This window comes from Phoca vitulina, unplaced genomic scaffold (assembly GCF_004348235.1).
Source record: "Phoca vitulina isolate PV1807 unplaced genomic scaffold, GSC_HSeal_1.0 scaffold91, whole genome shotgun sequence".
In the NCBI taxonomy this organism is placed as follows: Eukaryota; Metazoa; Chordata; class Mammalia; order Carnivora; family Phocidae; genus Phoca; species Phoca vitulina.
The window spans coordinates 2,897,938-2,921,981 of record NW_022589794.1 but is presented as its reverse complement, the minus strand read 5'-3'; the positions used below and the strand labels follow the sequence as shown (position 1 = coordinate 2,921,981).

The window sequence follows — 24,044 nt, the reverse complement described above, 5'->3', positions numbered from 1 at the left end:
CCCCTCCCGTCGCCGCCCTGGGCCTCCTCTCCTCTCCTCCCGTAGCCGCCCCTCCGCGGGCCTCAGTCCCCTCCCCTCCACGGGCCCCCTCCCCGGGCCTTGGCCCCCTCCGTCGCCGGCCTGAATCTGGGGATCTGGGAAAAGACCTAGAGTAAAACTCTGGCGTCTTCGACATGCCGACGGGGGGAGAGCTGGGAGCCCCGGTGGCTTGCCTGGGGGCAGTTTTGTTTGTGGGGATCCCTACGGGACCGCCCTCCCGCGGGGTCCTGCCGTCGGTGCTCGTCGCCTGCGTGGCCTCGCGCGGCGTGTGCGGCCGCAGGGTCTCCCCGGACACTGCGCGCCCTGCGTGCCGCGGACCCTGCTCGGCCGCGTTCAGTTCGCTCTCCGGCGCGTGGATGATGCTCCTAAGGACTCTGAGGAGGGCGAGGTTTAGTAGCAGACAGCGGAGTTGAGCCCGCCTGGAGTCGCGGGGCCAGCGGGGCCCGTGGGGACGACTTCCTTTTCTTGTTGAGGTTTTACAGCTGAGGAGACGGGTCCCAGGAGGGCCCAGCTCTGAGAACGCGGGTGGGCGGCAGACGCCCGCCGGGAGCGCGGCCGGGGACAGCAGGTGCCGCTGGCCCCCGTCCTGCTGGGTGCTGCTGGCTTACCTTCGCTCAGCCTCCGGAGAAAGTTTTAGCGCTCTTTTTTTTTCTTTTTAAGATTTTATTTATTTGTCGGACAGCGAGAGCACAAGCAGGGGGAGTGGGAGAGGGAGCAGCAGGCTCCCCGCCGAGCAGGGAGCCCGGTTCCGGACTCCGTCCCAGGGCCCGGGATCCTGACCTGAGCTGAAAGCAGACGCTTAACGACTGAGCCCCCAGGCGCCCCCTCAGTCGGCATCCTGAGTAAATAGCAGGCGGATTGGTCCGGTTACACGGTCCGCCCTGTCGCTGTCGGACCCGAGACCGCAGGCTGCCCAGATGCTAAAGCTGAACGACGTGTGTGTCCAGTAGGGCGTGGGACTAAGAGATGAGGGCTCGGAGTGTCTTTTTTTTTTTTTTAATTTTTATTAAAAATTTCCTTTTTAATTTTTAGTTTTCTATTTTGAAATCATTTTAGACATAAAAAATTACAAAAAGAGTATGACGCAGATACACACATGTGAAAAGATGCTCAACGTTTCCAGCCAATAGTGAAATACAAATTAAACCTAAAATGAGATGTGACACCCATTAAAAGGGCTAAAATAAAAATACCACAAGATGCTGGTGGAAATGTTGAGAAAACTGGGTCTCTCATTTACTGCTGGTGGAAATAATAAAGGTTCAGCTACTCCAAAATCAGTCTGGCAGTTGCTCAAAAACGTAACTGTGCACTGCTTTCCTGGGCATTTATCCTAGAGAAGTGAAAACTTATTTTTACACAAAAACCATGTGTGAGTGCTTATAACTAGTTGTAATTGTAGTGTTCAAACACTGGAAGCAGCCCAAACGTCTCCCGAGGGCTGAATGGCTAAACGGCCTGTGGCACATTCACACCATGGAGTGCTACTCAGCAGTGAGAAGGAAGGACGTGCTGGTGGGTCTCCAGGGCATTATGCTGAGTGAAAAAAGGCAATCTGAGAAGGTTATAGTGTATGATTCCATCTATAATAACATTCTTGAAAAATTACGACGATAGAGAACAAATTAGTGATCGCCAGGGTTTGGGGACAGGGGAGGAGGTTGGGTGTGACTGTAAGGGGGTGGCAGGAGATCTTTGTTCTGGTGGAACAGTGGAATGGTTGATTATGAGTTTGTACGTGTGGCGGACGGTCATGGAATGCCATACCAAGACAGCAGAGCGATGCAGGCACTTCCTGATGCGCTGCGGCGTGTGGGAGGTCCCCAGTGAGGGACTAGGAACCGTCCATACTATTTTTCAACTTGAGTTTATAATTTTTTCAGAATATAGTTAGATCCGGTATACCATTCACTTGGATTCTCTAATGTTAGTATCTTACATAATCACTGTAAGTAGGACAGGCCTCAACCTTAGTCTGGGGCCCTTTACAGAAGTTTGCTGACCCCTGTTCTGGCCTCCCCCTCCCCTTGCTTGTAGCTCCCTTCTCTTGGTGAGGAACCTGGCTTTCCTTAGCCACTATCTATCTAGTTATTTGCTGATTCCTAGAGTAGGCGTAAAGTAGCTTCAGAATTGCTGACCTGTAGAGTGCATAGTCACATGCTGTTTTTCATTTACTAGGTTAGTTCTCTCCCACCCGTTTCTAATTTGTAATGCAGTTGAGCTCATTTGTTCTGGTTTGTATTCCACTTGGGGGGCCTTCCGCCATCTTTTTGTTTATTATTTTTTAGCATGTGAATCACAGACATGTTTCTAAAAGTCAGAACATACGAAGTGATACTCAGAAGGATTGCCCTCGGGACACCTGGGTGGCTCGGTCGGTTAAGCATCAGGTCTTGATCTCAGGGTCCTGGGATCGAGCCCCACGCCGGGCTCCCTGCTCCGCAGGGAGCCTGCTTCTCCCTCTCCCTCTGCTGCTCCCCCTGCTTGTGCTTTCTCTCTGTCAAATAAATAAATTAAAAAAACAAAAAAAATTTGAACCTTAAAAAAAAAAAAGTGTTGCCCTACCCTGGGCTGGCCCTCTGTCCATTCTTCGAATCCAGTTTCCACCCTCCACCCCCAACAGGGACCCAAGCTCATTAGTTCCTGCTTTATTCTTTCTTTTGTACACATGAGCAAATACTTGTGTATTGTATTATAAGTATTAATGTATTAATAAGTGTATTAAAACACATGTTTTTGTTTTTATTCAAATTGACTTTCTAGCAGAGTAATAAGCCTGTGTTACTTGATAACTTAGTAACCAGAACTGACAGTTATGGATAATTTGTCAGTGTCAAACACAGCAGCACAGATTTAACATGTAGTATTTTATCTAATTTTCATTGCAGCCTAAGAAGTAGAGCTGTTGTTATGTCCATTTTATAGATGAGGAAACAGGCTTCGCGTTTGCGTGACTTGTCCAAGGTCACACGGTTAGTGCTGTGACTTAATGTAATTGTTCTGTTTAGTGCCTGCAAGGACAAAACCCCCTTCAGACTAGCCCGGGATAGAAAGGTAGTAGCTTTAGAGCAAAGACACGGGAATGGTATGAAAATTGGACTTCTGTAGGAATGGATGCAATTCCTCTGTTTATTCAGAGCATCTACCCCACTTGTCCCGACCCCTTGTGTGTGGTTTTTACCTATCCTGTGCCTTTCATACCAGTTTCCTATCACTGGGCCACCTCTGTTGCTCTCATATCCAGGTACAGGGGGAATCTGCTTAGGTACCCTCCCCGGGTAGAATCCTGTGATCAGTAGGCCTCCCCCTTCAAGTTCTTTGGCAGCTTTTTGGGGCTGTGCGTTACATTCATTGTTTAAAAGGCTAATATCCCCTTTGCAAATAAGTAACAGCCATTTTTGAAACCTTGGAGCTGGGTGAGGGGAGGTGGCATTAAAAGTTAAAAAAAAAAAAAATACACAGGGGCTCCTGGGAAGCTCAGTCCATTGAGCTCTGGCTCTTGATCTCAGCTCAGATCTTGATTTCAGTCACGAGTTCCCTGCATTGAGCTCCATGCTGGGCGTGGAGCCTACTTAAAAAAAATAAATAAAAGAAATACACAGAAATAGGGTAATATAATGAACTCCTTGCTTGTAGTCATCATCCAGCTACAACAGGTATTGATACTTTGTGAATCTTATTTTATCTGTCACTGCCCCTCCTTTTGCTCTCCTGCTAGAGTAATTTTTTTTTTAAGATATATTTATTTTAGAGGGAGAGAGAAGCTCAGGCAGACTCCCACTGACCTCAGAGCCTCACGTGGGGCTCAGTCTCACGACCCCAAGATCATGACCTGAGCCGAAATCAAGAGTCAGACACTTAACCAACTGAGCCACCCAGGTGCCCCTAGAATAATTTAAAGTTAATCTTGAATGTTCCATCATTTCATCTGAAAATACCTCTTAAAACTCTCTATTCCTTGGTTTCATTGATACATTACTGTGTGCAATTCTTTCTTCATCCCTTCTAGGAGTTTCTCTTTCTCTCCTATCTTTTAATCCTTTGTGTTTGTTCCTTGTTATACCTGGTGTATTATTGGTATTATAATCACCATCCATGTGCTTATGACTCTCAGATCTGTTACCCACTCTGAACTTACAATCTTGGACTTGAAAATTGAAATGCCCAGTTGGTGGCAGTAAGGTGTTTCTGATGCTACCGTGCCTAAGTCTCCATCTGTTTCTAGTATTCTCTGTCTCAGGTGGAGTCACTCATAGGCATGTAGACTGGAGATCTGGGTGTTACTCTAGGCTGACTGCAGTCCCTCAAACCCCTCCCCATGGCATCTGATCCATCTGTCCTTAAGTTTTTCTAATCTGAGCCCTTGTTTCCAGCCCCATTACCACAGCACTAGTCTTTTCCCCCCTTATTTCTTACCTTCTTCCCACTTCTTGCTGACCATGCTTACACCTATAATCCATAGGTTTAACTGCTCTTTCTCCAAAGGTATTGACTGAAGCTCTTGCTGTAGCTCAAATCCACTTGTTGGGTAGCTGTGTAACTTGAACAAGTTACTTAGTGTCTCTGTGATCCAGGTTCTTCATCTGTCAAGTGGTGGGTGAACAGTAATGATAACCTGCCACACGGAAAAATTGTAGCGCGGGAAAGACCCCCAAGACGTTAAACGTTAGCTACTCGTTAGTATTAGCAGGATGACTGCCAGAGGTATCTCTGTGGCTTCTCTGGCTAAATCTTTGCATAATTTCCCTTTATTTATGGAATAAAGTTCAAATATATCTGTAGGATATATTTCTGGAGTTGGAATTTTGATGGATATTGTTCACTTGCCTTCCTTGGGTTTGTTCCACATTACACTCTAGCAACAAATGAGCATGCCTGTTTCCCCAATGTGCTTACCTTCCTAGAATGTTAGTGTGATCGTATCACGTAATAGTACCAGGTTCTAGCATTCTTATCCAGATGAACCAGAAATTGCTTATTTTAATTTTGTTTAGGTTATTATCAATTTGGAAACCAAAAACTTCAGAAAGTTCTCATAGAGGGCTTATAGACTATAAAAAATATGGAGAAACACTGGATTGAAATGAAACTGAAGCCAGTTTTTTTGCTACTGTTGTGTTTTTTGTTTTGTTCTGTTTTTAATAAGAAAAGATGTACTTATAACCATCAAATTGATTTTTGTTGTGTTGGGCCTAGGTGAAATGACAATGGATGCCATCTTGGCGCGACTGAAACTCCTGAATCCCGATGACCTTAGAGAAGAAATTGTGAAAGCCGGATTGAAATGTGGACCCATTACATCAACCACAAGGTTCATTTTTGAGAAAAAATTGGCTCAGGCTTTATTAGAGCATGGAAGAACACTGCCTGCACATCCTCCTGGCCTCGACACCTCAGGTGCCACTACTCTAAGCCAAGATGCACAAAGGATTTTGAAGTCTGCTGTAGGGAGCCAGGTTGAGCAGGTCGGCTTGTCTGAAGACAGAGATTTTGGTTATAGCATGGGCTTGAATCCTCCAGAGGAAGATGTCGTGACATCTAAGACCTGCTCCATGACCTTCAGTGCCGCCACTGGGGTCAATGGCCACAAAGCTGTAGCGAGGGCGCCTACGGAGCCGCCTCTGTACTACGGGGTGTGCCCGGCGTACGAGGACACCCCAGCGAGAAATGGTAATGTAACAAGCACCTGGTGGTTCTTTTTTTTTAAGACTTTATTTATTTATTTGTCAGAGATAGAGAGACAGAGAGCACAGGCAGGGGGAGCAGGCAGAGGGAGAAGCAGGCTTCCTGCTGAGCAGGGAGCCCGATGTGGGGCTCCATCCCAGGACCCTGGGATCATGACGTGAGCCACCCAGGAGCCCCGCACCTGGTGTTTCTTACACAGGTGGTTTGTGGACAGCAGGGGGGGGTGATTTTGAAAATCTCAAATCACAGAGAAGAAAAGAATTTAATCACCATAATTTCACCACCCCAGGTGAACCATTGTTAACATTTTTATGTAGAACTCTGCTGAATTATTTGTAAATGTATATGTGAATTTTTAAAAATGAGGAAAATTGGATTCTGTGAGACATGCTTCACCTTACAAATAGTTTTTGGCTAGCTTCCATTTGCCGATTAATTATTTCCCTCTTTTTTTTTTTTTTTATTCAACAGAATCTGAACACCTTTTATGTTAATATAAATGGCTAATGCAGCTATAAGTAGTTTTCAGCATCAAAGAATTGCAATTTTTTTAAAAAAAGATTTTATTTATTTGAGAGAGAGAGTGAATGAGCAAGCTTGTGCAAGTGAACGTGAGTGGGGGCAGGGACAGAGGGAAGGGGAGAAGCAGGCTGTCCTTTGACAGGGAGCGGGACCACATCTCAGGACCCTGGGATCATGACCTGAGTCGAGGTCAGACGCTGAACCGACTGAGCCCCCCAGGTGCCCTGAAGAATTCCAATTTTAAACAAGACTGAAGCAGATTTAGCACTGGAAAGAATTAAATAAAAGCCTGATGTTGAATAGAATGTCAGAAATTATAGACTATCATTATTGTGATATCATTTGTGGTGGTACCCCAAAATAGGAGATTTGTTAGACATATTATGTACCATGAGTAGAATGGAATATTATTCAACCATAACAATTTTTTAAAGAAGGTTTAGTGACACTGGAAATGGTCATGATGCAATTTCTGTTTATTTTTAATCTTTATTATAAAAGTTGCTTTTTGTAAAAAAATTTATATAAAATTATATGTTATATTTATATGTATTACATATGCAGTACATAAAGTAAAAGTGAAATTTCTTTCCTCCTCCCCACCCAAATCTTACTCAAATTAACCACCTTATAACTGCTTTTGTGTGTCATTCCTGACCCTCCTATATTTTATTTATATATATATATATGAATTCATATTGTATTTATTTATAATATATTTTCATTTAAATTTAACATAGATCTACATATAAAAATGTACCTTATTTTTATTTTCATAAAAATGGTAAGTAGAGGGGCGCCTGGGTGGCTCAGTCGGTTAAGCATTGGGCTCCCTGCTCAGCGGGAATCTGCTTCTCCCTCTCCCTCTGCTTCTCCCCACTGCACGTGCATTCTCTCACTCTCTCTAGCTCTCTCAAATAAATAAATAAAATCTTAAAAAAAAAAAAAAAATGCTAAGTAGAAGTGTTGGGTCAAAAGGTATGTATTTTTGGGCGCCTGGGTGGCTCAGTTGGTTGGGCGACTGCCTTCGGCTCAGGTCATGATCCTGGAGTCCCGGGATCGAGTCCCACATCGGGCTCCCTGCTCAGCAGGGCGTCTGCTTCTCCCTCTGACCCTCTTCCCTCTCGTGCTCTCTGTCTCTCATTCTCTCTCTCAAATAAATAAATAAAATCTTTAAAAAAAAAAAAAAAAAAAGGTATGTATTTTTAAAACTTTGAAGGCCACTGCCCTCCAAAAGGCATTAGCATTCACTGTGTTTGAGAGAGTGATTTTTCCAGTCTCTACAGTACTGAACTCAACATTTTAAATCTATAAAAAGGGAAGGCAGGTGTCTTGTTTCTGCTCTGTCAACCACACTGCATGTTATTGAACTTCTCTTTTACATCTTTTGAATAAGGGAAACCTCTGTCTTGTTGTAGGTGGATTACTTTTTTTATGTTGTTATAGTTTATTTGTATTAATTGGATGTATCTTTTGGTCATATCTGTTGACCATTTTTTTGGGCAATGGACATTATTATTCTGTTATGTTAAAAAATTTTTTCTCCACTTAAAAAATTTTTTTTCTCCCCGTCATTTGTGTTTTATGTATTTATGAGAGTCTCATATGAATTTGATTATGATAGTTCTCCTACAGAACTTTAATATTTTTATGTAATTGGAACTTTCTTTTCCTTAATGTATTCTTGGTTTCTTGGCATGCTTAGAAAGGCATTCCCCACCCAAAATTATGTTTAAAAATCTCTTACATTCTTTGCTAATATAGTTGTAATTTTTAACTTGCTTTTATTATTATTTTTATTTAGAGCATTAATCCAAGAATTTTATTTTTCAGTATGAAATAGTATCCTTAAATATAAAGTTACACATGTATACAAAATACATATTTTTATATCCATGCCCATACATATGATCAAGCTTATTGTGTTCTTTTGACTAGCTAAGGCCCTTTTTCTTCAAGATTAAAAATCTGAAATATTGGGGCACCTGGTTGTCTCAGTCAGTGGAGTGTGCAACTCTTGATCTTGGGGTTGTGAGTTTGAGTCCCATGTTGGGTGTAGAGCTTACTTAAAAATAAAATGTTTAACGGGTGCCTGGGTGGCTCAGTGGGTTAAGCGTCTGCCTTCGGCTCAGGTCATGATCCTGAGGTTCTGGGATGCATCGGGCTTCCTGCTCAGCGGGGAGCCTGCTTATCCCTCTGCCTGCCGCTCCCCCTGCGTGTGGGGGGTCCCAACTCTCTGTCAAATAATAAAATCTTAAAAAAAAAAAAGAAGATTAAAAAAAGCAAAGGTAGACGCTTAACCCACTGAGCCACCCAGGCGCCCCTAAAAAAAAATTTTTTTTTAAGAAAAAAATCTGAAATATTAATATGAGAGAAAAATCAGACAACTGGGTAACAGTTGTTTATTATGAAACCCATGTCTTCAGGTGTGAGCTAAGTGACAGTGACTCCGGTTACTCCTGTCTAATTTTCCTGTTACTTTTCCCATGCAGAAAGGATTCATGTCTATGAAGATAGAAAGGAAGCATTACAAGCTGTCAAAATGATCAAAGGATCTCGATTTAAAGCTTTTTCAAGTAGAGAAGATGCCGAGAAATTTGCTAGAGGAGTTTGTGATTATTTCCCTTCTCCAAGCAAAGCCTCTTCACCACTTTCTCCTGTGAAAATAGCACCATTCTTTAGCAGCGGTGGACTGAAAGGTAAATGATGTGGTGGCTCACTTCTTGGTGTTACTGTCAGGTGGGCCCCAGGTGTTTTGTGCTCTCTTCCACGTGTATTGTAATTAGTTTTCTCCTTTGAGAGAAGTCTGGTTTGCTAGGAAGTAGAGAGCTAAGGCCCAGGCCGTGGAGAATGGGCCAGTTACCTGGTCTGGGAATGACCCTGAGGAGAAAGGCAGCGGGGCGCTGAGTAGGCCAGGCATCTCGTCCAGGCCCTGAAGCTGACAAGGCCAAGGGAAAACAGCAGAAGGGCCACGGTTGGCCCTTTTGTTCTGCTCCTTTTGTTTCTCTCTCTCCTTGCTGCCCATGGGATTCAGGGGCTTTGTTAGATGCTGAGACTTGTCTACTTCCCACCTGAATGAAGCTACCCCTGCTTCTAGGACTGTGCCACCAGCTTTGACCCAGACAGTCCTGCAAAAGTTGAGCTCACCTGCAGGACCTGTCCAGTCAGAGATCTGACCATGCCCACTCTGGCTCCAAACCAGGGTCTCGTGAGAGGCTTTTTCAGTCAGCACTGTGCAGAAGCCCAGCAGCCTCTAACTTCCGCCCAGCCTCCATCATGTCCCCTCCAGGAGCTCACAGGCTGGGACTCCCAGGGAAGGCACCTTCTCCTTATGGACATAAGGCCTTCAGGCGAAAGCCCTTTCCTCTCTTTCCTTACTTGGCCTTAACACAGGTGCTCCTTAGAGGGGAACCAGAGTGATTTTGAATAGTTTGCAGTTTATGAAAATACTCCTCTAGAGATTGCTTTCAGACATTCTCAGGTGGTTGTAATTAAACAACAACACTTTGACTCACTCTGCCTTTATGGGAATGCTCTGTGTGCTTGGAGGTTCTTGTGCAGACGCTGCTGGTGGCCCTTATTCCTCCTCAGAAAGCCTTTGGCAGGAGAGTCCGGTCAGGTCCTTTTGTTCTTGGGCTCATGCCGTAGTGATGTTGGTGCCGTGTTGTTGGCTGGGACACATGCCCTTCTGCTCTTCGTGCTAATTGATTCTTGCTTGTTACTCCCAACTAGGTTAGAAGCTTCTGTGGGAGAGATTTTTGTTGCCCTCAATGTAGCACACAGTGGGTGATGAGAGAATGTTTGTGAAGTTAAATGTTCTTAAATTCTGTCTCTTAATGACAGATGGTTTGTACTCCTCTGAGTCAGAAACTATAAACAGAGAACGAGCAAACAGTTATAAAACCCCCCGGACTCAAGATCTCACTGCCAAACTTCGAAAAGCTGTGGAGAAGGGAGAAGAAGACATTTTTTCTGATCTCACCTGGAGTAATCCCCGGTATCTGATTGGTTCAGGGGACAATCCAACCATCGTGCAGGTAAGCCTGCTTCTAGGATTATTAGCATCAAAAGACTGGTTGACAAAAATGAAGCTCAGAATCTGCAGTTTTCTTTCAGGAAGGATGTAGGTACAACGTTATGCATGTTGCTGCCAAAGAGAACCAAGCTTCGATCTGCCAGCTGACTCTGGAGACTCTGGAAAACCCTGAGTTTATGCGGCTCATGTACCCAGACGATGACCCGAACATGCTGCAGCAGCGCATTTGTTACATCGTGGACCTGTATCTGAACACTCCTGACAAAGCGGTGAGTGTGCCCTAGGAGAAGTCATAGCCCGTTCCAAAACAAGATTTGTGTCTTTCATGCGTGAGTATTTACTGCATCCCACTGCACGTAGAGAGGAGATGGCGCATTCATTGAGCTCCGCCAGCTTAGAGAGGGATGGATGACAAGATCCATTCACACACGAGAGTTCTGCCCCACCAGGCAGGGTATACCTGAGTCTCAGCTGTGTGCAAGGACAGGTCCCTCCTGGCCTTTTTCCAAAGTGGCCTGAGCTGGGCTTTGATGGGAGGATGAGCCAATGTCAAAACCTAAAGAGAGAAGAAAGTAAAGGAGTTTTGGTGCCTTTTATTCTAGGATTCTATGTATTATGTATTTTTTTCCCACTTAATATAGGAATATTTCCTGTGGAGTTAAAAATTTCAAAGGGTTGATTTTTAATGGTGCATAGGCTTACATAAGAATTCTTTTTTTTTTTTTTTAAGATTTTATTTATTTGACAGAGAGAGACACAGTGAGAGAGGGAACACAAACGGGGGGAGTGGGGAGAGGGAGAAGCAGGCTTCCCGCCGAGCAGGGAGCCCGATGCGGGGCTCGATCCCAGGACCCTGGGACCATGACCTGAGCCGAAGGCAGACGCTTAACGACTGAGCCACCCAGGCACCCTTACTTAAGAATTCTTAAAACAGAAGAATTTTACATATTTATATAAGGCAGAACCCAGTGATAGCTTAGAGCCAAGAGTTGTAAGCTCTGAGCAAGCCTAGGAGTTTGAAAAATTATAGTTGGCAGGAGAGGGAGTAACAGAAGCATGTTGGAGCGGCGCGTGACTTACTATTTCATGACATGTGTCAGATGTGACACACTGAACTCCAGAAATGCAAAGCAGGATAACTTTTATTTATTTATTTATTTGACAGAGAGAGAGAGAGAGACAGCAAGAGAGGAAACACAAGCAGGGGGAGTGGGAGAGGGAGAAGCAGGCTTCCCGCCGAGCAGGGAGCCTGTTGCGGGGCTCAATCCCAGGACCCTGGGATCATGACCTGAGCCAAAGGCAGACGCTTAACAACTGAGCCACTCAGGCGCCCCGCAAGGATAACTTTTAAATTAACAAGAGAGAAAAGGGGGAGTAAAGATAAATTTGGCCAAGCTAGCACAATTATAGAAGGAAGTAAAAGAGAAAACAATGATTATATTAAAGCAATAGTAAGTGTAAAATAAGAAGGAGCAAAATCAGAGTTATGTCCGTTAAAACTAAGGGTGAACAGACTCAGTAAGGAAGGATTCCTGACTTGATTAGTACAATCAGGAAGTGTGACTTGAAAAACATAACAGAGAAGTGTGTGCCCTACAGAAAATACACAGTTTTTCTTAATGTCTATGCAGTATTCACAGAAAATGTGCATATGCATGTCCACAGGGAACACTTAATACATTCTTGAAATTAGATGTTATAGGCCATCTTTGACCATAACTCGCTAAGAGTAGGAATCAGTTAAATTGTTGGCCACAAATTTGGACTATTGAGAGAAAGCACAGGGCACAACAGAGATCAGCACGGTGAGAAGCAGGGATGGGCCAGCCAGCAGTGTCCAAAGAACCCAGAGCCTGCTGTCTTGTGCAGGAACAGCAGTTGCCGGCAGGAATGAGGAGAGAGGTTGCGGCCAAATTTGCAGATTTTGAAGCAGGTTAGAGATGGACGTTATGAGGTGTGAAGAAGAGGAGTGGCCGGCCAGAAGGAAGCAAGGGTGTTGAGGTCCCCTTGTGGTTGGATGCTCTGAATGAGTGAAAACAGTGACCCCTGATCTGCAGTGACCATCATCCTCCCACCTCTGCAGGCCTGACGGGAGATCAGGCTATTGTTAGAGCTTGGGCCACAGAGCTGGATGGAGTTGTCAGGCAGAACGTGAATCAAAGTCCTAATTCAGAGAATGCACTAGAGCAGGTCCAGCAAAGGACAGCCTGTTTTTGTAAATAAAGCTTTATTGGAACACAACACTGCTCATTCTAAATGTTCACTTTCTGGCCCTCGGTTGAGAACGTTTGCCAACCTGGACAAAAGGGCAAGATGCAGTTAGGGGCTGCTACTGTAGGCAAGCACCCAGACTTTTCTGGGTTCATGTGGGAGTTACATGAAAGAGAGCGTGTGGAGCAGGGGCTGGGTGGTGCCTTGAAGTTACTTGCTCACACAAGATCATTTGGGTCACCTAGTGAGTGCAGGAAGCAAGGCCCATGAGGAGTCTTGGTAGTCTGGGCGAGAAACTAAGGGGATGGCAGCGTGGCATCTGGAGGGCAGGGATGACCTGCCAGGGACTTCAGAGCTGGGATCTGCCATCCTTGGTAATCATAGGTGGACTGCATGGCCATGTGTCTAGCTCTGGTAGATGTGAGTGGGTTCTGTTCTGGATGTGCTACATTTGAGCTTGTGGTCATTCAAGTGAGGATACCCAGAGGAGGTTTGCTCTATAGCTCTTGGGCTCAAGGATGCTATTACCCTAAAGTCCGCTGATCTTTAGGCCTTAGTTGAAGCTATCTGGGATTGGGTGCTACTAAGGGCAAGTCAGAGCATTGACAAGTATCCTGGGGTCAGGAGTAGAGTTTCATTTACTAGGTATTAGCCACTAGAGAGAATTTTCTTTGGGTACAGACCAAGTTCATAGACTTTGTTTTATTCTGGGTGTTGCCTCCATCTGTTTATTTCACCTTTTTTTATTTTTAATTAAAGATTTTATTTATTTATTCTGACAGAGATAGCAAGAGAGGGAACACAAGCAGGGGGAGTGGGAGAGGGAGAAGCAGGCCTCCCACTGAGCAGGGAGCCTGACGTGGGGCTCGATCCCAGGACCCTGGGACCATGACCTGAGCTGAAAGCAGATGCTTAACGACTGAGCCACCCAAGCACCCCTCATCTTTTTTTTTAAAGATTATATTTATTTATTTAGAGACAGAGCACAAGCAGGGGGAAGGGCAGAGAGAGAGGGAGAGAGAATCTCAAGCAGACTCTGTGCTGAGAGTCTGATGCCGACTCAATCTCACAACCCTGAGATCGTGATCTGAACCGAAATTAAGAGGCACTTAACCGACTGAGCCACCCAGGTGCCCCTGTTTATTTCACCTTTTGAGCATTGATTATATAACATTGTACTGCGCCCTGAAATGTTAAAGCTGCTGCTATTTACTGAGCAGGTATTTTGCCCTAGCTCATTTATAAGCTACCCCTGGACCTGGGCACCCATGCACTGGGCAACAGTAATGGGTGCTGGGCTGGCCTCAAGCCCTGGCTTAAAGTGGGTATGTGCTAACATGCCATTTATTTCTTGGTTATAATAACAGTGTCTTTTTATGGTCTTTTAATTTTGAGGGTTTTTGTTCTGCTAAATACCTATTTTTATCTTAAAGCAAACTTATGAAACAAACATAAATAAGAAATATTCTTTCTCTGCACCTTTCTCAGGGCTATGACACACCGTTGCACTTTGCTTGTAAGTTTGGGAATGCAGATGTGGTCAACGTGCTGTCTTCACACCCTTTGATTGTAAAAAATCCAAGGAATAAATATGATAAAACTCCTGAAGATGTAAGTATCTATTAAAATGCTGTTACTGTAGTGTTAGACATGAAAATATGTGAAATTACAGTCTTGATCATAGTTACTGTGAAGTCACAGTGCTGACTGTGAACGTGTTTGCCTCATGGGCACACCTCAGAACCATGATCACTGAGTAAGGTGCACTGTAAAGAAGACGCATCTGTAGAATCAGGAGGGAGTGAACTGCCCATGTTTGCTGATTTTATTTTCCTGAAACCGGTGATCATTTGTTCTCAATAGCTCGCGGGTTTTTTTTTTTTAAAGATTTTATTTATTTGAGAGAGAGAGACAGTGAGAGAGGGAACACAAGCAGGGGGAGTGGGAGAGGGAGAAGCAGGCTTCCCGCTGAGCAGGGAGCCCGATGCGGGGCTCGATCCCAGGACCCTGGGATCATGACCTGAGCCGAAGGCAGACGCTTAACGGCTGAGCCACCCAGGCGCCCCTGGTTTTTTTATTCTAGCAAAAATGTTCTTGTCGCTACAGTTCTCTAAGGAAGAAAGGTATCTCCTATAGTAGCAAGAATAAAACACTGTGTTGCATGCTAAATAGGAATTCTGTTTTAATCCAGCCAAACGACAGCAACAGACAGGCCCCCAGGCATTGGAGCTCATGGAGCTGAAAATTATAAGCGTGTCTGCCTGTCTCTGCCCTGACTGATACTGCTTTTCCTTGCAAGAAAACTAGAATGTGTAGTTTAGCACAAAGAAAGACAATAAAATTCACCCACAGAGTTTGTTCTTCTTGTCCTGACCCCTTCAGCTTTTACAGAACATTTTGGAAGAAAGACTGTACTGTTTCGATTGTGGGCTTTATGAAATTTTCAGCATTAGGACACTATCCTTGCTTAGTTAATCTTAAAATTTGGTTTTATAAAATTATTTTAATGATAAAATGTGACAAATTAAGGTATCGACTGTTCACATACTGTGTTTTTTAATAAAAATAGGTCATTTGTGAAAGAAGCAGAAATAAGTCTGTGGAACTGAAGGAGCGGATTAGAGAGTACTTAAAGGGTAAGGTGGGGCCTGGTGCTTGGAGTGTGAGGACCGCCAGTGGGAAGGCCCTGGACTGCCGAGCCTGGCCTTACACCGCGGGATCAAGCTCACCTCTCAGGGTGACAGCCCTTGTCAGGGTGATCTGCTGCTGCCTGAACCCCCAGCCCACATGCCAGTTGTCATATAAATCCTCCTTTGAAGCCTTGAACTTTTCTGGGAGACGGCAAGTTGTCTGTCATTTGACTGTTGCTCATGGCATCACCCCATAATCTCTGGGTATCACATGTGGCTGATCCCTCTGGTCCCTGCTCCCCGAGCACAGCCTGCACGTTGGCAGAGTGGAGGTGGGAGGAGCTCTTCGGTCTGGCGTTTGCTTGGCTTATCAGTAGCTCCCTGTCAGCCCTCCCATGTGCCCGTTCTGCGCCACGGCCTGTCTCTCCTTTAGCAATTCTCAGGCTCCCGCTTAGGCTAATCTTGTTCACACGGTCCTGCCTCTCAGTCTTTTTAGCACATGGGGGTGAAGAGGGGTGTTTGCTGCTCCCCTTCCTTCCTTCCTTCCTTCCTTTTATTTTTCCAGTGGAGGGAGAATGTAGGGCTAGTTAAAGGAGTCTGGCAAAAACTGGCCTCTCACCCAGAACCTCTGGCTCCAGAGCTTCTGCAGCCTTGTCCTCACTGGATCGCTTGCAGAGCGTCTGGTGTTTCCCGGGCTGTTTACCAGATGCCTGACACAGCCACTGAGGTGAGCACCCGCCCAAGCAGATGCCTTACCCGGGTGTCTCCTTCTCCCAGGCCACTACTACGTGCCACTCTTGAGAGCTGAGGACACATCCTCTCCAGTGATTGGGGAGTTGTGGTCTTCAGACCAGACGACCGAGACCTCTCACATCGGCCATGGTGGAGGCGGCCCCAGAGACCCTGTTCTGACCTTGCGAGCCTTTGCAGGGCCCCTGAGCCCATCCAAGGTGAGCTACTGTAGAAGCTTCTGGAAGCAGCTCCTGGCTGTCCGCACTGGAAGTGCTGGGTATTCCAGCTCTTGCTTTGTGTTTGGTCTTAAGGCCACGCCTCGTGGAATCCCAGTGAGCTGGGACGAGGTTTGAGGAGTCTGCTGTCTTAACCCTGTTCCTCACTGGCGAGCCAGGGTGCATGTGGTGGTGAGCCCACACTTCAGAGAAGTGAAGTTCACCTGGGCTAACCCGCCATCATCACCTGGTTCTTCTGTCCGTATCAGTGGCCCTTCTCGTGGCACATGCCAGTCTAGCTGGGCTGTCCAGTCCCATATTCCTGGATGTGTATTGTCACTAGGAACTTCACTGTGCAAACTGTGAAGTTCACCTTCTGGGCTGAGGTATTTCATACACGGTGTGTCATCTTTCTTGTTAAAGATTTTAAAGGAGTGCCTGGATGGTTTGGTTGGTGGAGTGTGTGACTCTTGATCTTGAGGTTGTGAGTTCGAGCCCCACGTTGGGTGTGGAAATCACTGAAAGATAAAATCTTAAAAAAAACCAAACAAACCTCAAATACCTAACATGAGACCTACTGTCTTAACAAAATTTAAAAATAATAATTATTTTATTTTGGGCGCCTGGGTGGCTCAGTCGTTAAGTGTCTGCCTTCGGCTCAGGTCATGATCCCAGGGTCCTGGGATCGAGCCCCACATCGGGCTCCCTGCTCCGTGGGAAGCCTGCTTCTCCCTCTCCCACTCCCCCTGCTTGTGTTCCTGCTCTCGCTGTCTCTCTCTTTGTCAAATAAATAAATGAAATCTTAAAAAAAATTTTTATTTTTTATTTTTTTATTTATTTTTTAATTTTTAATTTTTTTTTTAAAGATTTTATTTATTTATTTGACAGAGAGAGACACAGCGAGAGAGGGAACACAAGCAGGGGGAGTGGGAGAGGGAGAAGCAGGCTTCCCGCCGAGCAGGGAGCCCGATGTGGGGCTCGATCCCAGGACCCTGGGATCATGACCTGAGCCGAAGGCAGACGCTTAACGACTGAGCCACTCAGGCGCCCCCAAAATTTTATTTTTTAAAGGTTTATTTATTTGAGAGAGCAGGGGGAGGGGTAGAGGGAGAGGGAGAATCTCAAGCAGACTCCCCACTGAATGAGGGGCCTGACACAGGCCTCGATTCCACAACCCCAAGACCATGACCTGAGCCAAAACCAGGAGGCAGATGCTTAACCAGCTGCGCCACCCAGGAGCCCCAATGTTAATAATTTTAAATAAATAGTTACTTGCAGTTACAGAAGTGTCTCCAAAAACAGGTGTTGCCAGTTAGGGTTAGATTCGGTTGCATAAAACAGAACTCCAATATGAGTGACTTTTCCTCTTGTGTGATGGGAAAGTGACTTGAGGCCCTCAGTGTGGCAGCTCTGAGCCTCACAGCCCAGCCTGGGCCACTGGAAGGGAGCAGGGCTGCTCCCGTCTGGAGACTTGCCAGAGTCCCTTTGTGCCGCCGTCATAATGTGGTCCTGAGGTCTGTCCAGCTACCACCCAGGAGGGCATGGTGCCCGGGTGTGTGAGGAGGAGGAGGGACGCCGGGAGGCACTCAGCTGCTCTGTGATGCTGGTGTCCCTGTGACTTGGGTGCATAGCCCAGCTCAGTACGTTTCCTCCTCAGGCAGAAGATTTCCGCAGGCTCTGGAAGACGCCGCCTCGAGAGAAAGCAGGCTTCTTTCACAGTGTCAGGAAGACGGATCCAGAAAGAGGCATCGAGAGGGTGGGAAGGTACTGGCTGGCTCAGCATGAAGGGACGGGAGCTGAGTGGCAGTGTCGTTTTGTACGCTGCATGCCTCTATGTTGGTTGAGGACAGAAACCAGTTACAGCTGCAAAATAATCGTTCCTGGGAGGTGTTTATGGGGTTGGGGTAGGGGGATGTGAGGCCTCTTCATTGAGGTCTGATTCCTGCAAACAGTGCACACGCTGTGTAGCAAAGGTGTCCGCCATCGCGGTCCCTCTCCAGGCAGAGACTGGCGGGAGGTGTGTCCAGGCTTGTGGCAGCGTTCTGGGTGATGGGCCGTACGGCGGGGGTCTCCTTGGCGGTAGAGCAGGAAATAAAACACAAGAGCTGGGTGTGGCTAGAAGCTACTAGTAAAAAGTCCCTGAAAGGTGTTTTTCCCATAGTGAAGAATCTAAATTACAGTGTGATCAAATAAAGCTACTTTGAATTGTTTTAGAACTTTTTCTCAAAATATAGTTTGAGAAATACAGTTTCAGGTTTACAGCTTGAACTTGATAAGGACTTCAGAGTTTTATGGCCTGAGCAAAACCAGAATTCTCTCCAACCTTACACAGCTGTTTTAAGGAAACAAGAAGGCTGGTCTTAGCTTGTGGTGCCAGCGGGGTGGTCGGGGCCCCTTCTTCTGCCACGACTTCAGTGCGTTCCGTGTGGTGGTCCATGACAGAAGCCCTGCTTAGTCTTGCCCTGCTTGAGAGAATGCAAAGTACTATTTTAGCCCTAAATTTAAAAATAAAAATTGTAACTAAGATTGCAGGTATTGTTTGGCGCTTCCAGCATAAAGTGGCTGTTTTCTGTGTAGTCAGTTCTGTGAGTTTGGTTTTTTACACCTCGTTTCCAACTGATGGATTGTACTTACTCTTGCAGGGAGCTGGCTCATGAGCTGGGGTATCCCTGGGTCGAATACTGGGACTTTCTGGGCTGTTTTGTTGATCTGTCTTCCCAGGAGGGTCTGCAAAAACTAGAAGAATATCTCACTCACCAGGAAGCAGGCAAAAAGGCCCAACAGGACTCAGGAGAAAATGAGGCCTGTCATCAGGAGAGCCCCTCTCCCTTTGGTAAGGACACGCAGACGTCTGTAGGTTCTTGGGACTCGGACCCTGTCCTGTGTCTGCGGACCAAGAAGTGGGTCCATGTGAAGAGCAAGCACCTGCTGCTTCTGTCGGCTGCTCATGTTCTCAGCCCACTGGTGTCCTCGCAAGTTAGATGGGAGGGACCAGCCACTGTCACGTCCCACGCGTGCCTGCCCTTGACCTAGGCTTCCTCCTCATTTTCCTGCCTTTGAAGGTGGGGCGCTGGACGCTGTTGTTTCTGGGTGCAGGGTCCTGCTTGGTTTTTCCCAAGGGCAGCGCAGGCATCTTTCTGGGAGTCTTAGGAGGTGGATCTGAAGGAGAGGGCGGTTACTGGTCCTGGGGATTTGCGGCTGTACTGCGTGATCCCTTGCGGACTATGTCACCCAGTCCTCTGAAGAGCTGCTCTCTCTCTCCCTTGTAGGCCGTGCTCGGAAGTGCAGCAATTCCATCTCTGTGAGGGCATTTCTGGATGAAGACGATGACTTGAGCTTGGAAGAGATTAAAAATCGACAGAACACGGCTCGAAACAACACCCAGCCCACAGTTAGCGCTTTTGGGGACTCGAAGTGTGACATCCTTCCCTCGGAGCAGGAGACCAACCTTATAGAAGCCTCCACGCTGACCAGTCCCCACAGCAGCAAGAATGGGTTCTGTAGCCCCCTGAGCGGCAGCAGGACCCTGGGCAGGAAGAGGCCAGAGGCCCCCAGCACAGGGGAAGCTCTCATCTCACCGGTCTCAGGCTTAATGGTCAAGTTCGATAAACTGAATTTGCAAGGTCTAGAAAGTAATTTTTCTAAGACACCAAGTAAAAATATGAAAACTAGAGACAAGAAGAGCTTGACATCAAGAGTGGATGCAGTCGAGAGTGACTTAGAGTCGCCCGCTGCTGACACACTTAGAAACAACCAAACCAGGACAGAAAGCGAAATGTCAGCCAAAATGGCTAAGATACGTCTGGGTCCCGACACTCCTGTGCACGAGGCTCAGCAGAACTGTGGTTCCGTGTCCTCAGAGCCCTCAGGGATCTCCGCTACGAAAGAGCCTGTCCAGAGGCTCTTCCTTTTTGGGTATGGTGGGCTGTGTGCACATGCGGGAGGCCGTGGGAGTGGGCGTGAGCTCACGTGGCACCGTCCCAGTTTTCTTGAACCCATTCTCTAGCCTCAGCCTGGTTGGACGAGCTTTTCTGGCTCCCATCTCTTTCATGAGATTGTAGTTCTTGGTGCTCTGTTGCGATCTTCCAAGTTGGTGGGAGACGTGTTCTCCTTTCCAGCTTAGCCTCACGTCTTGCTCTCTCCCTGGGGAAGTAGTCTTCCACAGAACAACTGGAACTGTACCAAGAACGCAGTGTGTTTTAGAAAGAAAGACCATCCTGGGGTAATCTCAGCCTCCCTGGGGACGGGCCTTCTGGGTCAGCCTTCTGGTCAGTGACCCTGGAGGTGGAGACACTCAGTATTGGGTCCACCACTCCCCCTGTGGGACAGTGTGTCCTGTCTGCCACTGTGGCCTCTGTCCCTCCATAGCCCGCACCGCGGCCCCGACAGCTGGTGACAGAGATGGACGCTTGCCCTTCTGCTCCTGTGCTGGGCTCTTGAGGAGTGGTGTTGGAAGTCTTTTTAATCACGAGTGTTCCTGCTTTTTCTTTCCCTTTTTCTGCCTTATAGAGAGGAGCCGTCAAAACTGGATCGAGATGTTTTGGCAGCTCTGGAGTGTACAGACGTGGACCCTCAGCAGTACCCAGCCGTCCACAGATGGAGGAGTGCCGTCCTGTGCTACTCCCCCTCTGACAGACAGAGGTCAGTGGGCCTGCGGGGTAACCTGTCTTACTCAGGGCTTGTGGGTAGCTGGCTTCCAGAAGGTCCGGTTGTGATTCACATGTTTTCATGTCGTGGTTCATCTGGAACACCGGTCAGCCAGGCTGACACGCAGCTCCCGCCGTGGCCGCGGCCGGCGGCACCCTGCACAGGCAGGGGGTGTGCAGTTGGGTGGAAAGCAGAGGGGTGCTGCTGACGAGGTGGGGTGCGGGATGGAAGCAGCCGGGAGCCCTGGGCAGGGCCACACGGGACCCGTGTGGAAGGTCGTAGGTTCTCTGAACCTTCAGGGCGCGTGGTTCTGAGGTTCGCAGCACCTCTTCTGGAGCCAGGTGGTCCCCCAGGGCTTGGGTGCAGGGCTGTATCCCCGTCAGTGCTGACAGACCTTTCTTGGTTTCCTCAGTTGGCCAAGTCCTGCGCTGAAAGGGAAGCTGGAGTCTCAGCAGCTGGATCTTGGTTGTCCCCACAGCTGCAGCCCGGGGAGGAGCCCCGGGAAGCCCGGGCCTGCACCCCACTCCCCGGGCCTGGGCAGCCCTGGGCGCTATAGCCCCGCAAATGGGAGCCACCTCCGCAGAATGGCGCGCCTGGCCCAGCTCACAGCCTTGTAGAGCTGGTGCAAGCTGCTGGGCGTCTCATTGTCTTCTTTGTTTTTAAAGGAAGAAGGGTCATGTGTTTATTGCTAAAATTTACCAAAAAGAATATATTCTGATTAATTTATTAGTCCTCATTTTGAGAGTAAAAGATTTTTAGAAAATGCAAATGTTTTGTATAAAATTTAGTTTTCTGGTGTTTTGGGAGAAGTTGATGGAAGCAAATCCAGTTACAAACTTTCTGAAAATTGTCAGTGTGTAACGACGTGGACTTAAGTTCGCCATTCCCAAGCGTCAGACGCCATTCCCATTGTGTGTGCACCAGAAACCCAGGTGAATGCCGGAGCTGGGCTGCCCGTAGCTGCACTCGCTTCAACTCCGTTCTTAACAACAAAGATGAATTTAGTGCCGTCTTCCTTTTCTGGGAAGGGTCTCTGACTTTTTAGTTCCTGATGGAAAATCTTTGTTTTGCCAGTCGGTCCCAGTGGGTTCGACGAGTTGATAAGGTGGATGTCTGGGAGTAAACGAACCTGGAAATGACTTACACTTGCAAGTTTGGGTCATTACAAACATTTAAACTAGTGTCCAGAAGATAAAATTAGCTTTTCTCTGGGGAATAAATCCTCTGGTCCATGGGAGTCCTGGGAATGGTCCCAGCCCTTGACAGACCAGCAGCCCTAAGGAACCTGCACTTCTTGTTCCTTCGTTTAGTTGCCGGGGTAGTGCCAATAAAATGATCTTTAAGTTCTCCGGTTTTGAGATTTATTGCATATTTCCAAATTCACTTCCTTTGGATTTCCTTTATAAAAGAGTGTTGTGTTTTAGTACAGAAACTAGAGATTTATCTTTTGAGTCCTGGTCAGTTACCTTACTGCATTTATTTTAGCTTTCTCTTGGCCATGACCTTCTGGGGGGGGTCTGCCTGGAGCATGGGGGTCACCTTAGAACCACTGCCACGATTGATACCCAAAACTACACACCTGAGTTGAGGGCTGACTTCTCTCCGGTGCTCCGTGAACATTTCCAGTGTTTGATCCAAAATGAAAAGCTCTACCAGTTTTTGCTAAATTCAGTGCCTTTTGTAAATCATTTTTTATTTTCCTGAAACTTGCTTTTTGCGAATATACAGTGATACTAAGTAGGCGTGAGATTTTTGTTGTTTATAAAAATTCTGAATTGGAACTTGTGTTAAAAAAAAAAAACATTTCTTTCATGTGCTAAGAAGAGACAGGTCAGGAATATTGGAATCAAGATTTAGATTTTAAAATTTAAAAGGTGGTTACCCAGGGTGTTTTTACTTGTGTAACGATCTCGATGTAACGCAGAAAAATACATTCTATTCTAAAAGTCAGTGGCATTTATAAAAGGCATCTTTGTTCTCAAAAGAAATTAGAATACAGATAGTACGTTCACTGTTCTCTGTAAAATCCTGTTCCGTATGTTGTTGTAAATATTCAGATGGAAATTAAAAGTGTTTCTGTCCAAATTTTGCAGACTGTGGTTCTTGTATTCTGAAGGTTAGGTTATCTTTGCCTGTTTCTCCATTTGTTTATATAAGGTGGCCCTGGCCCCAGTGAATGCATTATCATGTGTCTTTTGCATTCTTTTTTAAGCTACTTCATGAAATAAATTATTATTAAAACCATGTGGTGGTAATTCTAAGCTTTCAGAAAGACTGCTCTTGTGGGCGCCTAGGCAAAATGCCGTTTTTAGTAAAATCTTTAGTGTTGTAATGAAACAGTATGTTAATCTGATCGTGGTGAATTTGCTGTTTTTTTGGCCCTTTTCATTCCTAACATGGTTGTGAAAAACTTGAACTTTCAGTTAAGCTAGCACCAAATTTCATAATCGCCCTTGGAAATGAGAAACCTTTCTTGTGATGTTAAACAACGGCGTGTAACTTCTTCAGTTCAAAAGAGGTGATGGGGACCCCTCTGCCACAGTGGGGTGGTGCTGTGGCGCCAGCCACAAGGCACACGGGAAAGCCCTCCAGTCCTTGCCTGGGGACAGCCACGGTGTAGGATGAGTGCCCATCCCGTGGGGCAAGTGTTCGTTTGCAGCTGTCTTGGCGGTCTCCCAAGTGGGAGCTGAACCTGGTCCCTGTATGCAGAGGGCAGGGAGAGGCCGAAGAAAGGGCCAGGCCACCCCAGCTTGGGAGGTGGCAGGTTTAATAAGCAGAAGAACTTACATACGAGGCTCGTCTTAGGTGGCAAGAGGAATAGATCCCTGCATCCACACTCCCAATCTGAAGAGTTTATATAGAAGCCCTACCTGGCTCAGCCCCACCTCACCATCTCAAGGCCATGTCCTTGGAGCAGCCTCTGGGGGGCCAGACAGGTGAGCAGAATCCACATCCAAGGATGGGAGGCTGTGACGAGCTCACGGGTCAACTGGCAGTCACATCTTTCTGGACCTTCCTCCTGAACAGCAGGACCACAGACAAATCGTCTTGAATAATTCTGGGACGTTTGCAGCAACATCCACAGCTTGGCAGTCTGGCGATCTGTGGGATTACGGCCTTGACAGGCCGTGGCTTCAGATGTCATCGCTCACTGCCCTGTCGCCCTGAGTTGGGTCTGCTTGCTGGGCTGGTCAAGGCACGCACTTTTCCTCGTCTTGACGTTTTGCATTTGTGCACAAAACCTGTAAGGATTTTCTGGTTTACAGATTGCACTCATGTTCCTTTCCTATCTCAGAAGAAAATATTTTGGAATAAACAGCACGACAT

At 46.7% G+C, this 24,044-nt stretch overlaps 1 protein-coding gene across 1 annotated transcript in view; it reads left to right on the top strand.

Moving 5' to 3' along the window:
* ANKLE2 (ankyrin repeat and LEM domain containing 2) overlaps positions 1-22,802 on the top strand; it is a 23,126-nt gene extending 324 nt beyond the window's left edge. The window contains exons 2-13 of the mRNA XM_032396385.1: positions 5,236-5,709; positions 8,739-8,945; positions 10,090-10,283; positions 10,363-10,551; positions 13,982-14,104; positions 15,063-15,129; positions 15,901-16,073; positions 17,728-17,834; positions 18,713-18,903; positions 19,340-19,985; positions 20,580-20,711; positions 21,130-22,802. Coding sequence (XP_032252276.1) covers positions 5,236-5,709; positions 8,739-8,945; positions 10,090-10,283; positions 10,363-10,551; positions 13,982-14,104; positions 15,063-15,129; positions 15,901-16,073; positions 17,728-17,834; positions 18,713-18,903; positions 19,340-19,985; positions 20,580-20,711; positions 21,130-21,334 — 2,708 coding nt within the window. The 3' untranslated portion in view covers positions 21,335-22,802. The remainder of the gene's footprint in view (positions 1-5,235; positions 5,710-8,738; positions 8,946-10,089; positions 10,284-10,362; positions 10,552-13,981; positions 14,105-15,062; positions 15,130-15,900; positions 16,074-17,727; positions 17,835-18,712; positions 18,904-19,339; positions 19,986-20,579; positions 20,712-21,129) is intronic.
* Positions 22,803-24,044: the final 1,242 nt, after the last annotated feature.